The 14,047-nt window shown below is 50.4% G+C and overlaps 1 protein-coding gene across 1 annotated transcript in view; it reads right to left on the bottom strand.

Moving 5' to 3' along the window:
* Positions 1–5,149, bottom strand: part of CA9 (carbonic anhydrase 9) — a 25,862-nt gene extending 20,713 nt beyond the window's left edge. Inside the window, exon 1 of the mRNA XM_053457991.1 lies at positions 4,819–5,149. Within this exon, the coding sequence (XP_053313966.1) occupies positions 4,819–4,921 (103 nt within the window). The 5' untranslated portion in view covers positions 4,922–5,149. The remainder of the gene's footprint in view (positions 1–4,818) is intronic.
* Positions 5,150–14,047: the final 8,898 nt, after the last annotated feature.

The raw sequence follows: 14,047 nt of genomic DNA on the forward strand, positions 1-14,047 counted from the left end.
CCGACAAATACCCCACAGCAACCCCCAACACTACCAGGCATCCCACCGGCAAATACCCCACAGCAACCCCCAACACCACCCAGCGCCCCACCAGCAAATACCCCATAGCAACCCCCAATACCACCCAGCGTGTATCGGGAGCCGTCCGACTTACTGATCTCCTTCTTCACTGGCTGAGATTTATGACACCAGCTGCGGCCGCTCGGGCACTTTATTATTATTATTATTATTATTATTATTTATATATCGCCGTCATACTCCGCAGCGCTGTACAACGTGTTATTATTATTATTTATATATCGCCGTCATACTCCGCAGCGCTGTACAATGTGTGTTATTATTATTTATATATCGCCGTCATACTCCGCAGCGCTGTACAATGTGTGTTATTATTATTTATATATCGCTGTCATACTCCGCAGCGCTGTACAATGTGTGTTATTATTATTTATATATCGCCGTCATACTCAGCAGCGCTGTACAATGTGTGTTATTATTATTAATTTACATAGCACCATAATTGTCATGGATACCTCTGTGCCATGGGCTCCCGGTGGGGCTTGAGTGCCAGCCTCCTCCCTACAAACTATGGGCCCTGGCCTTGGAAGGGGCTCTGTTTTGGGGGGAGGTGGGTACAGGGGGTCCATTAGGACTATTTCTTCCCCCTGGAACAGAGTGTCACATGACACGGGGATGGCCGATCATCAGTCACCCAATAACAGCAATCACCCTTAGCCAATAACGTCATCATAAAGCGTGTAACCAATGAAAGCCCTCGCTTACCAGGCCGGGATCCCCCGGGAATGCTGGCGCAGGCGTAGACGATGTTAGAAGCGCTTACCGGCGTTCACCCTGCACGGTAGCGAAGCGGATACAAAGTCCCCTGGGGCTGTCCCATGGGGAGTCCTGCATGGAGGACCTCGGATGGTCGACTCCCTCGACCCCGAGGGACCCCCTTCCATACCAAGAACATAACACAACTTCACTCTGTATCATTTTAATAAGTGAGGGAAACCCCCTGGGTAGAAATAAATACCCCTTGGGAGGGGTAACAGCAGACAGTAGCATAGTCCCCTAACAGAGGGTCGCCATTGGGCTGCCACACCGAAAAGATACATTGGGTAATTTCCAGCCGGCCCTGCCGGCCCCGCGTGTCCCCCTCAGGCCAAGTAGCAGAGACTCTAAAGACTGTGCAGCTCGGACACAGATTTGGGGCGTCTGCATTTTGGGAGGGGGTTTATGCGTGGTGTTACTCAAGGCACCGCCGCGTTTACCATCCTCCCCACAGACTACAATAGCGACCAGCTACTGGGCTGAGGTGGGCCTAGTGCAAATGTAAATACCCGCGTGTTTCTGATTATACTCAGTTCCTGATTTTATCCTCGAGTGTCTCATCTCGGCTGATGAGGGGAAGGAGGTAGCAGCCGGTAATAAGTGAGAGGTTCAGCAGTCGGAGTAGCGGAGGACCCGACCCACCGGGATCCGTTACATTGGTGACGGTGGGATGCTTCGTAGCTACCAGGCCCTGAGAGCTATTCATAGATGTCCTAACAGCAGTCAGTGAAGGGCCGGAGTCAGATGATTATGGAAGATGCTGGGCTTGGATACCTCCCAATGGGAAGCTCCTCGGCAGTCGAGGATGGAAACGCACCATTTCCCGGAAGGTGACGACTTCGGCAGCCCCGATTTGTTATGGTTGGCGTTTAAAGAGAAAAGTGACTTTGGTGACTTTCCCGAGGGATCTCGATTCTGGGACATTTGAGCAGATGGACGGGAGATTTTGCAGCCATCGAAAGCACTGACTCTGGAGGCCGATCTGATATGGCTGGTCAACCAGGAACGGTACCTCGAGATAGGTTACCTAGAACTCTTTGAAATCAGTAGTTTGCTTGTTTCCGAGCCTGCTGAGCTAATGGACCTCACACCCAAGCATGGACCTCACACCCTCGCATCTTGGCCCAGGAGGTGGGGATGGGACCATGGTCTCCACACTGGGATCAAAATGAATGCTGGGCAGTAGGTCCAGATCCACAACCCCTTGGCATGGGGACTCCAGCCACCCTGCCACCTCCCCCGGCGGCAGTGTGAGTACCAGAGAAGGGATGCAGGCGGCATCATTCCCCAGTGGCCGAGTTTGCACCAGGGAGAGGAGCAATGCAGTCTTTCTTATCCACGGCATAACGGGGAGAGGATGTGGGCGTCCTCACTCCCGGGTGGCCCAGTTTGTATCTGGGAGGAACAGGGCTGAGGTGGGCCAAGTGCAAATACTGAGCAATGTAGAAAGGAAGGCCTGATGGAGAACTATGTGTGTCGGGCTATTACTATTGTATGTACGACCCCCTCGTACTGTGTAAATACCCCCTCGTACTGTGTAAATACCCCCTCGTACTGTGTAAATACCCTGTGTGTTTCCCATTAAACTCAGTTCCTTGTTTTGCCCCGAAACGTCTCATCTCGGCCGATGTTTATTGAGGGGAAGGCGGTAGCTGATGATAATAAGCAAGAGGCTCTGCGGTCGTAGCGGGGGAACCGACTTTAACGGATATACCCCTTCAGGGTCCCGGGATCCATTACAATCCACAGCTCTGTACAACGTGTTTAAAGCCCTGAGCTCCCACCACAATCCTGAGGGACTCAACCATCTCACACGCTCCAGAGTCTCTCAAGGAGAACATCGTAAGCCCTTCTTTTTCTATGCTGTTAGTATTGTGCGTTTCCTGCGTCTCTTCACCACAGATGTGAAGATGATTGGTGGCAGTAATAGAGAGGGTGAGAAGGGGCAGAATGACTGGGGCATGTTACTTCTGATTGGTGGCAGTATTAGAGAGGGTGAGAAGGGGCAGTATGACTGGGGCATGTTACTTCTGATTGGTGGCAGTAATAGAGAGGGTGAGAAGGGGCAGTATGACTGGGGCATGTTACTTCTGATTGGTGGCAGTATTAGAGAGGGTGAGAAGGGGCAGTATGACTGGGGCATGTTACTTCTGATTGGTGGCAGTAATAGAGAGGGTGAGAAGGGGCAGTATGACTGGGGCATGTTACTTCTGATTGGTGGCAGCAATGGAGAGGGTGAGAAGGGGCAGTATGACTGGGGCATGTTACTTCTGATTGGTGGCCAGTAATAGAGAGGGTGAGAAGGGGCAGTATGACTGGGACATCAGATCCTGAGACATCAGATCCCGAGACACCAGATCCTGAGACACCAGATCCCGAGACTCTGGATCTCAAGATATCGGAGCCCGAGACATCGTATCTCGAGATATCGGAGCCCAAGACATCGTATCTCGAGATATCGGAGCCCAAGACATCGTATCTCGAGATATCAGAGCCCAAGACATCGTATCTCGAGATATCGGAGCCCAAGACATCGTATCTCGAGATATCGGAGCCCAAGACATCGTATCTCGAGATATCAGAGCCCGAGATATTGTACCCGATTGCATTCTCTCAGGAAGCGAGTCATTATCTGCACGTTCCTATCATTAATACGGCTGGATATTCTGCCACCTGGGGCATTTTAAATCCATTGTTGATCCGAGGAGGTGGATTTATTGCTTTGTCTGCAGAAGGAAGTGTGATGAGATGCAGTATCCCCCCGTAAAGCCAAAGACCCTGCCGGCAGATCGGCCCCCGGCGGCCCCGTCTAGTCGTTGGTCTCGTCTTAGCTTCAGGAGCCGTATGTCTACCCCATGCATGTTTAATCCCCTCACTGTATTACCCTCTACCACTTCTGCTGGGAGGCTGTTCCACTTATCTAGATTCAGGAGCCATATGCCTACCCCGTGCATGTTAATACCCCTCACTGTATTACCCTCTACCACTTCTGCTGGGAGGCTGTTCCACGTATCTAGATTCAGGAGCCATATGCCTATCCCATGCATGTTAATACCCCTCACTGTATCACCCTCTACCACTTTTCACATGAAAAAGTGAAAAACACAATAACTGAAAGCATCTGAAGGGTTTCTGCGTTATCTGCGTATAACACCATCCACTTATATGCAGACACCCCCCATACTGCTCATCCTCTTACCCCAGATCCACCACGGTACCTTACAGCACAGTGTGAGTCAGGGGTAAATTGAGAGATTGGGTATAGCCCACTGTGAGTCAGGGGTAGGGTTGGGGAGTGGGGTACAGCACAGTGTGAGTCAGGGGTAGAGTTGGGGAGTGGGGTACAGCACAGTGTGAGTCAGGGGTAGGGTTGGGAAGTGGGGTACAGCACAGTGTGAGTCAGGGGTAGAGTTGGGGAGTGGGGTACAGCACACTGTGAGTCAGGGGTAGGGTTGGGGAGTGGGGTACAGCACAGTGTGAGTCAGGGGTAGAGTTGGCGAGTGGGGTACAGCACAGTGTGAGTCAGGGGTAGGGTTGGGAAGTGGGGTACAGCACAGTGTGAGTCAGGGGTAGAGTTGGGGAGTGGGGTACAGCACACTGTGAGTCAGGGGTAGGGTTGGGGAGTGGGGTACAGCACAGTGTGAGTCAGGGGTAGGGTTGGGGAGTGGGGTACAGCACAGTGTGAGTCAGGGGTAGGGTTGGGGAGTGGGGTACAGTACAGTGTGAGTCAGGGGTAGGGTTGGGGAGTGGGGTACAGTACAGTGTGAGTCAGGGGTAGGGTTGGGGAGTGGGGTAAAATTCTTGAGCTCCCTGAGATTCAATTCACTGATTGTAAGCTCCTTAGACAAGCCTGCGCTATATAGTGTTCTTGTCTAACGCATTTCACTGACCTCCTGTGACCTCTTCAGAAAGCGTGGGGTCTTTTCCATCCACCCCCTGTGGGGCAGTGAAGGGGCTCAGTATTATAGGGCAGGGGTCACTCACCTCTTGGGTGGGCTTGGTGTTCTTCATCTTTCTTCTCGTTACTCGCAACTTGTGCAATGAAGCAGGACCCCAGAAGCAGGAGGAAGATGCCCCAACTCTCCATGTTCAGGGGCAGGTGTCTCCTCTTGTTGCCTCTGCTGCTTTGCCCCGGGTGTGTGCAGTGGGGGCAGTTTGCTTCCAGGTATTTATCGCACTTTGTGGAGATAAGTTGTCGGCCGCTCAGGACTTTGTGTTCCAGTTATCTGAGTGCATGCAGATATGTGTGAGTGGTAGTGGGGGTCTCGGTCCCTCCAGGTCAGGGTCCGGCGCAGTCCCTCTCTCTGGGTTTTAATGTCTCCGTCGCTGTCCCCCCCTGAGCCGCTGTCTCTTTTCCTCCAGTGTCTCTCTCTGTTTCTGTGTATGTCAGTCCTCTGGCAGTCTCGCTGCTGTCTGAGCAGAGACTGTGTGGGGCAGTGTATAGAAGAGATCTGTGTGCGTGAGAGCGCGCATGCTGCCTGATTCATACAATGTTTGCCAGAGGTGTCAGGTGAAGGGCAAACTGGACCCTGGCAGGGCAAGGAGGCTATAAAAGAGTATTAATGCCAGCCAGCAGGGGCGGGAAGGCATCAAAGATATCAAATGGGAAAAGAGGGGGCAACAGAGAGGTATTATACAGAGAGTGTGAGGGGGCCAAAAGGGCTGGGGCATTAAAGGGCACCTCTGATACAAAACTGGGTGAAGGGCAGAGAGATGAGAAATGAAGGGGTAGGGGGGTAACTGAAAATAAAAGATAATAAAGTGCACAGGAATGGGGTATAACAGTCTAAGCCAAAGGGGGAGGAACATGCATGGGTCATAACTGCACCTCTATTACCCCATTTACCCTCTCCCACCAATTCCTTCCCATTCAGACAGTAATACCCCCTTTTACCCTTGACCACACCACCCCTTTCAGACAGAAATACCCCATTTAACCCTTTACCACCCACCCCTTTCAGACTGTAATACCCCCTTTCACCCTCTCCCACCCCCTCCTTCTCAGACAGTAATACCCCCTTTCACCCTCTCACCCCCTCCCTTTTAGACAGTAATACCCCCTTTCACCTTCTTCCATCCACCCCACCCCTTTTAGACAGTAATACCCCCTTTAACCCTCTCTTATCCACCCCCTCACTTTTAAATAGTGATACCCCCCTTTACCCTCTCCCCCCCCTTTTAGAGAGTAATACCTCCTTTCACCCTGTCCCACCCGCTCTCTTTTAGAGAGTAATACCTCCTTTCACCCTCTCCCACCTCCCCTTTTAGAGAGCAATACCCCCTTTCACCCTCTCCCACCCCCCCCCTTTTAGAGAGTAATACCTCCTTTCACCCTGTCCCACCCCGCTCCCTTTTAGAGAGTAATACCTCCTTTCACCCTCTCCCACCTCCCCTTTTAGAGAGCAATACCCCCTTTCACCCTCTCCCACTTCCCCTTTTAGAGAGTAATACCCCCTTTCACCCTCTCCCACCTCCCCTTTTAGAGAGTAATACCCCCTTTCACCCTCTCCCACTTCCCCTTTTAGAGAGTAATACCTCCTTTCACCCTCTCCCACCTCCCCTTTTAGAGAGTAATACCCCCTTTCACCCTCTCCCACCTCCCCTTTTAGAGAGTAATACCTCCTTTCACCCTCTCCCACCTCCCCTTTTAGAGAGTAATACCCCCTTTCACCCTCTCCCACCTCCCCTTTTAGAGAGTAATACCTCCTTTCACCCTCTCCCACCTCCCCTTTTAGAGAGTAATACCCCCTTTCACCCTCTCCCACCTCCCCTTTTAGAGAGTAATACCCCCTTTCACCCTCTCCCACTCACCTATTCAGTAATCCATCTTTTGTGGGCCTTCATTAGCATCTCTTTGGGCCATAACTTGGCAATCATTAACTATTCTTCTATGCCTTGGCGCAGCAGATACCCCGGCCCCCTCGGGCAGCCCCGGGTGTGGCAGTTACTGCTTCTAGTATATTATTCTATATGGGATCTCCCGTATAACTCGTTGCCGCACTGACAATTCAATAAAACTAGCGACATACCTACCAACAGTCTCAGTTTTCACAAGACAAGTCTCCATTTTGACGAGCTGTCCAGCTGTCCCGGGTAGCTGCGCTGCTGTCGCCCCTTTGTGGGCAGTAGAGGTCACGGTGCAGGGGGCAGAAAGGTCGCCGGAGGTCATTGGAGACATCATAGAGATATTCAGACTCGCTGGCGGATCAGATAACGCCCAAGAGGAGACGTTTTAATAAAAAAGAGAAGCCCACAACAAGACGATTTAAAATCACAGGAAGACTCAGGGGTAATGGGAGAAAATCCTACAGTACTTAAAGGGTAGTGGATACCCAGAATAGACCTCCGTTGGAGGTAGTACAAGCAAACACAGTACAGGAAGGCAGGAAAGCTTGGGGTGCGCTTAAAGCTCTCCCCGAGGAATACATAAGGAAAACGCGTTTCTGGTTCTGGTTCTCCTCGGCTGCCGCTCTCTGTATGGGATATTTTCCACGTTGTTAGGGGGCCGAGTAGAGGACTCCTTCTAAGCTTGGATTAGACGTCCATTCGATATCCCGCGTCTCTTTTGGCAAATAAAGTGGCTGCAGGTGGACATTTGGTAAATGTATTCCGTCCATAATGTCACGCGGACCTGATGGACACGCAAGTCTCCTCAGGCCAGGGATCCTTTTCTCATAAGACTCGAGTCCCCCTTCACTATGAAACAAGTCTTGGCAGAGAGTGGAGGATATTATGGAGTCTCGGCAGGGAGTGGAGGATATTATGGAGTCTCGGTAGAGTGGAGGATATTATGGAGTCTCGGCAGGGAGTGGAGGATATTATGGAGTCTCGGCAGAGAGTGGAGGATATTATGGAGTCTCGGCAGGGAGTGGAGGATATGATGGAGTCTCGGCAGAGAGTGGAGGATATTATGGAGTCTCGGCAGGGAGCGGAGGATATTATGGAGTCTCAGCAGGGAGTGGAGGATATTATGGAGTCTTGGCAGAGAGTGGAGGATATTATGGAGTCTCGGCAGAGTGGAGGATATTATGGAGTCTCGGCAGGGAGTGGAGGATATTATGGAGTCTCGGCAGGGAGTGGAGGATATTATGGAGTCTCGGCAGAGAGTGGAGGATATTATGGAGTCTCGGCAGAGAGTGGAGGATATTATGGAGTCTCGGCAGAGAGTGGAGGATATTATGGAGTCTCGGCAGAGTGGAGGATATTATGGAGTCTCGGCAGAGGGTGGAGGATATTATGGAGTCTCAGCAGAGAGTGGAGGATATTATGGAGTCTCGGCAGGGAGTGGAGGATATTATGGAGTCTCGGCAGAGAGTGGAGGATATTATGGAGTCTCGGTAGAGAGTGGAGGATATTATGGAGTCTCGGCAGAGAGTGGAGGATATTATGGAGTCTCGGCAGAGTGGAGGATATTATGGAGTCTCGGCAGAGGGTGGAGGATATTATGGAGTCTCGGCAGAGAGTGGAGGATATTATGGAGTCTCGGCAGAGAGTGGAGGATATTATGGAGTCTCGGCAGAGTGGAGGATATTATGGAGTCTCGGCAGAGGGTGGAGGATATTATGGGGTCTCGGCAGAGTGAATATTATGGAGTCTCACTAGAGAGTGGAGGATATTATGGAGTCTCGGCAGGGAGTGGAGGATATTATGGAGTCTCGGCAGGGAGTGGAGGATATTATGGAGTCTCGGCAGAGTGGAGGATATTATGGAGTCTCGGCAGAGAGTGGAGGATATTATGGAGTCTCGGCAGGGAGTGGAGGATATTATGGAGTCTCGGCAGAGAGTGGAGGATATCATGGAGTCTCGGCAGGGAGTGGAGGATATTATGGAGTCTCGGCAGAGAGTGGAGGATATTATGGAGTCTCGGCAGGGAGTGGAGGATATTATGGAGTCTCGGCAGGGAGTGGAGGATATTATGGAGTCTCAGCAGGGAGTGGAGGATATTATGGGGTCTCGGCAGAGTGAATATTATGGAGTCTCGGCAGAGTGGAGGATATTATGGAGTCTCGGCAGAGTGAATATTATGGAGTCTCGGCAGGGAGTGGAGGATATTATGGAGTCTCGGCAGGGAGTGGAGGATATTATGGAGTCTCGGCAGAGAGTGGAGGATATCATGGAGTCTCGGCAGAGTGAATATTATGGAGTCTCGGCAGAGAGTGGAGGATATTATGGAGTCTCGGCAGAGTGAATATTATGGAGTCTCGGCAGAGAGTGGAGGATATTATGGAGTCTCGGCAGGGAGTGGAGGATATTATGGAGTCTCGGCAAAGAGTGGAGGATATCATGGAGTCTCGGCAGAGTGAATATTATGGAGTCTCGGCAGGGAGTGGAGGATATTATGGAGTCTCGGCAGAGTGAATATTATGGAGTCTCGGCAGAGAGTGGAGGATATTATGGAGTCTCGGCAGGGAGTGGAGGATATTATGGAGTCTCGGCAGAGAGTGGAGGATATCATGGAGTCTCGGCAGAGTGAATATTATGGAGTCTCGGCAGGGAGTGGAGGATATTATGGAGTCTCGGCAGAGAGTGGAGGATATCATGGAGTCTCGGCAGAGTGAATATTATGGAGTCTCGGCAGGGAGTGGAGGATATTATGGAGTCTCGGCAGAGTGAATATTATGGAGTCTCGGCAGAGAGTGGAGGATATTATGGAGTCTCGGCAGGGAGTGGAGGATATTATGGAGTCTCGGCAGAGAGTGGAGGATATCATGGAGTCTCGGCAGAGTGAATATTATGGAGTCTCGGCAGGGAGTGGAGGATATTATGGAGTCTCGGCAGAGAGTGGAGGATATCATGGAGTCTCGGCAGAGTGAATATTATGGAGTCTCGGCAGGGAGTGGAGGATATTATGGAGTCTCGGCAGAGTGAATATTATGGAGTCTCGGCAGAGAGTGGAGGATATTATGGAGTCTCGGCAGAGAGTGGAGGATATTATGGAGTCTCGGCAGGGAGTGGAGGATATTATGGAGTCTCGGCAGAGAGTGGAGGATATTATGGAGTCTCGGCAGAGTGAATATTATGGAGTCTCGGCAGGGAGTGGAGGATATTATGGAGTCTCGGCAGAGTGAATATTATGGAGTCTCGGCAGAGAGTGGAGGATATTATGGAGTCTCGGCAGGGAGTGGAGGATATTATGGAGTCTCGGCAGAGAGTGGAGGATATCATGGAGTCTCGGCAGAGTGAATATTATGGAGTCTCGGCAGGGAGTGGAGGATATTATGGAGTCTCGGCAGAGAGTGGAGGATATCATGGAGTCTCGGCAGAGTGAATATTATGGAGTCTCGGCAGGGAGTGGAGGATATTATGGAGTCTCGGCAGAGTGAATATTATGGAGTCTCGGCAGAGAGTGGAGGATATTATGGAGTCTCGGCAGGGAGTGGAGGATATTATGGAGTCTCGGCAGAGAGTGGAGGATATCATGGAGTCTCGGCAGAGTGAATATTATGGAGTCTCGGCAGGGAGTGGAGGATATTATGGAGTCTCGGCAGAGAGTGGAGGATATCATGGAGTCTCGGCAGAGTGAATATTATGGAGTCTCGGCAGGGAGTGGAGGATATTATGGAGTCTCGGCAGAGTGAATATTATGGAGTCTCGGCAGAGAGTGGAGGATATTATGGAGTCTCGGCAGAGAGTGGAGGATATTATGGAGTCTCGGCAGGGAGTGGAGGATATTATGGAGTCTCGGCAGAGAGTGGAGGATATTATGGAGTCTCGGCAGAGTGAATATTATGGAGTCTCGGCAGGGAGTGGAGGATATTATGGAGTCTCGGCAGAGTGAATATTATGGAGTCTCGGCAGAGAGTGGAGGATATTATGGAGTCTCGGCAGAGTGAATATTATGGAGTCTCGGCAGAGAGTGGAGGATTGTGGTCAGTCTCTCTTTCCTCCTTTCAGGGTATGAATATATCACTAAAAGCAACTAAACTGGCCACTAAAATGCTGAAGATGGCCCATGCAGGGAGTGTGAGCTCACAACACGCTGAATGAAAACCTAAACCGGAGAAGCTTAGCCTGTCCCTGTGGCCTCTGGGTAGTGCGCTTAGCAGATAAGGGGTTAATTTGTGTAATTGCCTCAGAGGGAACGTTGTGCTGGTCTGTTTAGACTGGGGGTGGCTGGATCGGGGCTGTAGGAGTTGATATCGCTGGGTGAGATCTGAGCGCAAAGTTTAATCCAAATAACTTGTAACTCCCTGAAAACACACGATGGAGAAACCGTTCACAGAGCTCGGCCCCAGAGACCCCCCCCCGCACCATGGGGGCATCTGGCAGTAAAAGGGGTTTGTTTCATTAGACAGGCTATTAGACTGTAAGTTCCTGGGAGCAGGGCCCTCTTCCTCGTCTCTACCAGTATGTGGTAATTGTATAATCAATTTCAAGGTTACTGTCAATGGTATCAGCGCTACAGCATCTGGTGGCGCTATATAAGTAAATAAAATGTAACGGCTGTTAAAGCAGAGGGTGAGAGAGATTTAGGGGATATGTATTCAGGGTTATTTCCCACTGAATTAAAGGGTTAAATTCATGGCTCTCAGCGTCTTGGTGCCCCGAGTATTTCTGGTGGAACCACTGGCCAGGGCAATTCATTTAGTTAGCGTTAACATGTTATTAACGTGTTCTTCCAGTTTACATGCTGGATTCCGGGATCACGTGATGACTATGTTGGTTGAATTAATGGTCGAATTCTCCTCAGAAAAAGTTTTTTCTTTATTTAGATCATGCGCATAATCGAGACAAGGCACACAACACACAAAAGTCGAAGCGTTGTCTAATTACGTATTTGGATTACATGGTTTATATAACTTCTTATACTTCTTATCTGCTTCTAATAGCATGCATCATTCTGATTGGTTACTTTTTAAGCAGGTTACGCCTCTTAGTAGATATGTTGGCGCAACTCGTGATATATCATAGACTAGACATTTTCTACTGTCTTTGTCAGCAATAATATTTATGATAACATAAGCATTTTTCTAACAGACTATTCGTGTTGTAACCCAGAAGCCTCGTTCCCGTGTTTTATGTGCGACGGCGGGGTAAAATAACGCCTTTGATGGATAAACATAAGAATTCACATTTCATATAACAATGAGGGGTGTAATGCAGGTAACTACCGGAAAGGGGTTATTCTCCTGGGGCAGAACGGGGCAGAGAGTCGGCATATCTTGTAAGACTATTCCCTTCCCACTAATCCAACGGTCCCATAAACATAACAACCAATTCTAACAATAACAACAATATTCTAAACCAGAACCAAGGCCCAGGGCGCGGGGCGAACGTTCTTCACCTGAGGAGTATTTCCGCATTTACCAGATCGAGTAACGATTGGCGGAATCAAACCCTATCCAGGTGCCGCGACTTTCTTCCAGCTCAGCTTATGACAAGGAAACAAGGGGATTCCACATTCTGATAATGATATAGGGCCCCCTGGACGGTCAGGAAGGGGGAACATGACTGCTGTCCCCCTGCCTGGGGTCAGTAGTTCATGGTCCGGTTGCAGGATGTGGGTTGCAACATTGTTGCTTTAATGTACTGGGGAGGAATAAAGGGGAACCTTACCTTGTCCTGACCTCCAGTCATTTGACACTCTGGACGAGCTTCCCTCCCTCCCCTGTTTTTCTGTATTTGTTGTGATCTTTGTTCCTGTGCTGGTGTTGGTTTTTTCTTTTCTTCTAGTCACAGCGGGAAGTCATGGCCGGCACCTTTGCTTGGAATATCCAGTGGCTGGAGAAGGCTTGGGGAGACGAGTTCTGCGGAGGCTGATGGTACCCAGAACGAGAGCTCCTGGTAATGTTTGGGGTATCTGCCTGTCGGTGACCCGACAGCTGGCAGGATGGTTATGTTTATGGCTACAATGTGCCGGTTCATGATGTTTTAATAAAGCTGTGGCCAATGCCCTTACCCACAAACTGTGTCGTCTTATCTTTGGGTGGGGATGTGGGCTTGAGCCATGCTTGGTTGTGATGGCTTGGGTCTAAGCAGTCATGATGGGGGGGTTCTAGAGTGCCCTGATGGTGAGAAGACTCCAGAAGATGGGGATAGTCCACATGGGGAAGAGCTTGAAGATGAGATGATTCTGATCTGTGGTGGTGAAAAAGATGAGGAGATTTCACATGGGACAGAAGGTGAAGGTGAGAAGATTCTAGGTGGCAGAGCATGAATTGGAGAACACCCAGAAGGAGAGCAGGGTGAGGGTAAGGAGATTCCAAGGGCATACTTGAGAAGATTCCAGAAGGAGAGCAGGGTGAAGGTGAGTACATTCCTCCTCGAGATACTGCAGGGGTTGACATGAGGCACACCCTGTATTTTTAAACACTAGGTGGTCAGAAAGGAGCAGGGCCACTATCATGGGGGTATGACCAGCGGGTCACGTAACGTGCATGACTGCTTAAGCCCATAGCCCGAGGTCTAAAAGATACCAATACCTAAATTAACCACCCCACCTCCCCCAAATAAAGATGCCGGACACCATTGGTGGGGTAGGGCTTTTGGCCACAGCTTTATTAACATTTGCATAAACATTCCCTAGGCCAGCGTTAAACACACAACCAACCCTAAAACCACCTGCCAGCTGCTAAGCACTAAGCCCAACAGGCAGACAATTACCCCAACAAGCCAAGAGTCCTAGCCCCGTAGGTGCCATAGGCCGGCCGCGGGATGCGCCTCCCCAAGCCCATTAAGGGCAAACATACCATGCTTATCTGAAATCGGCGCCGGCCAGGGGACCCACACCGCAGCTGTGACAATCAAACAAGATTAAAAATAGAAAGGTAACAAACATATAAATAACATGAGCCGGCCAAACATAGTGCAACAAAACCTAGAGGTGTGAAACACGCAAAAAAAAATAGGGCGGGCGGGCGGGAGGGGAACGTCTGCAGGCGACAAAGGAGAAAGAGGAAAGATTCCCCTCTTACCCCCAATATAACCCTTATAGCTGCTGTCTACACTCTTCCACCATTAAGGAAGATCTTCTCCACCTGGCACCTCAGGTGAAGAGTGTGCCCTTTCGAGGGGTGCAGGTGTCCGTCTTCCGGGGCATTCCATGGCGGACTCTTTATTTTAGGAGAACGCTGATCCCCTTGACGTCATGTCTCAGGGAGCATAATATACAAGTGGGTCTCCCCTCAGCGTGACAGCCAGACGCGGATCCCCACGGGTGACACCTCCCTGGAGGACCTACAGTCTTTCTGCAGCCATCCTCCATGACAGGATA

Source organism: Spea bombifrons, chromosome 1 (assembly GCF_027358695.1).
Source record: "Spea bombifrons isolate aSpeBom1 chromosome 1, aSpeBom1.2.pri, whole genome shotgun sequence".
NCBI lineage: Eukaryota > Metazoa > Chordata > Amphibia > Anura > Pelobatidae > Spea > Spea bombifrons.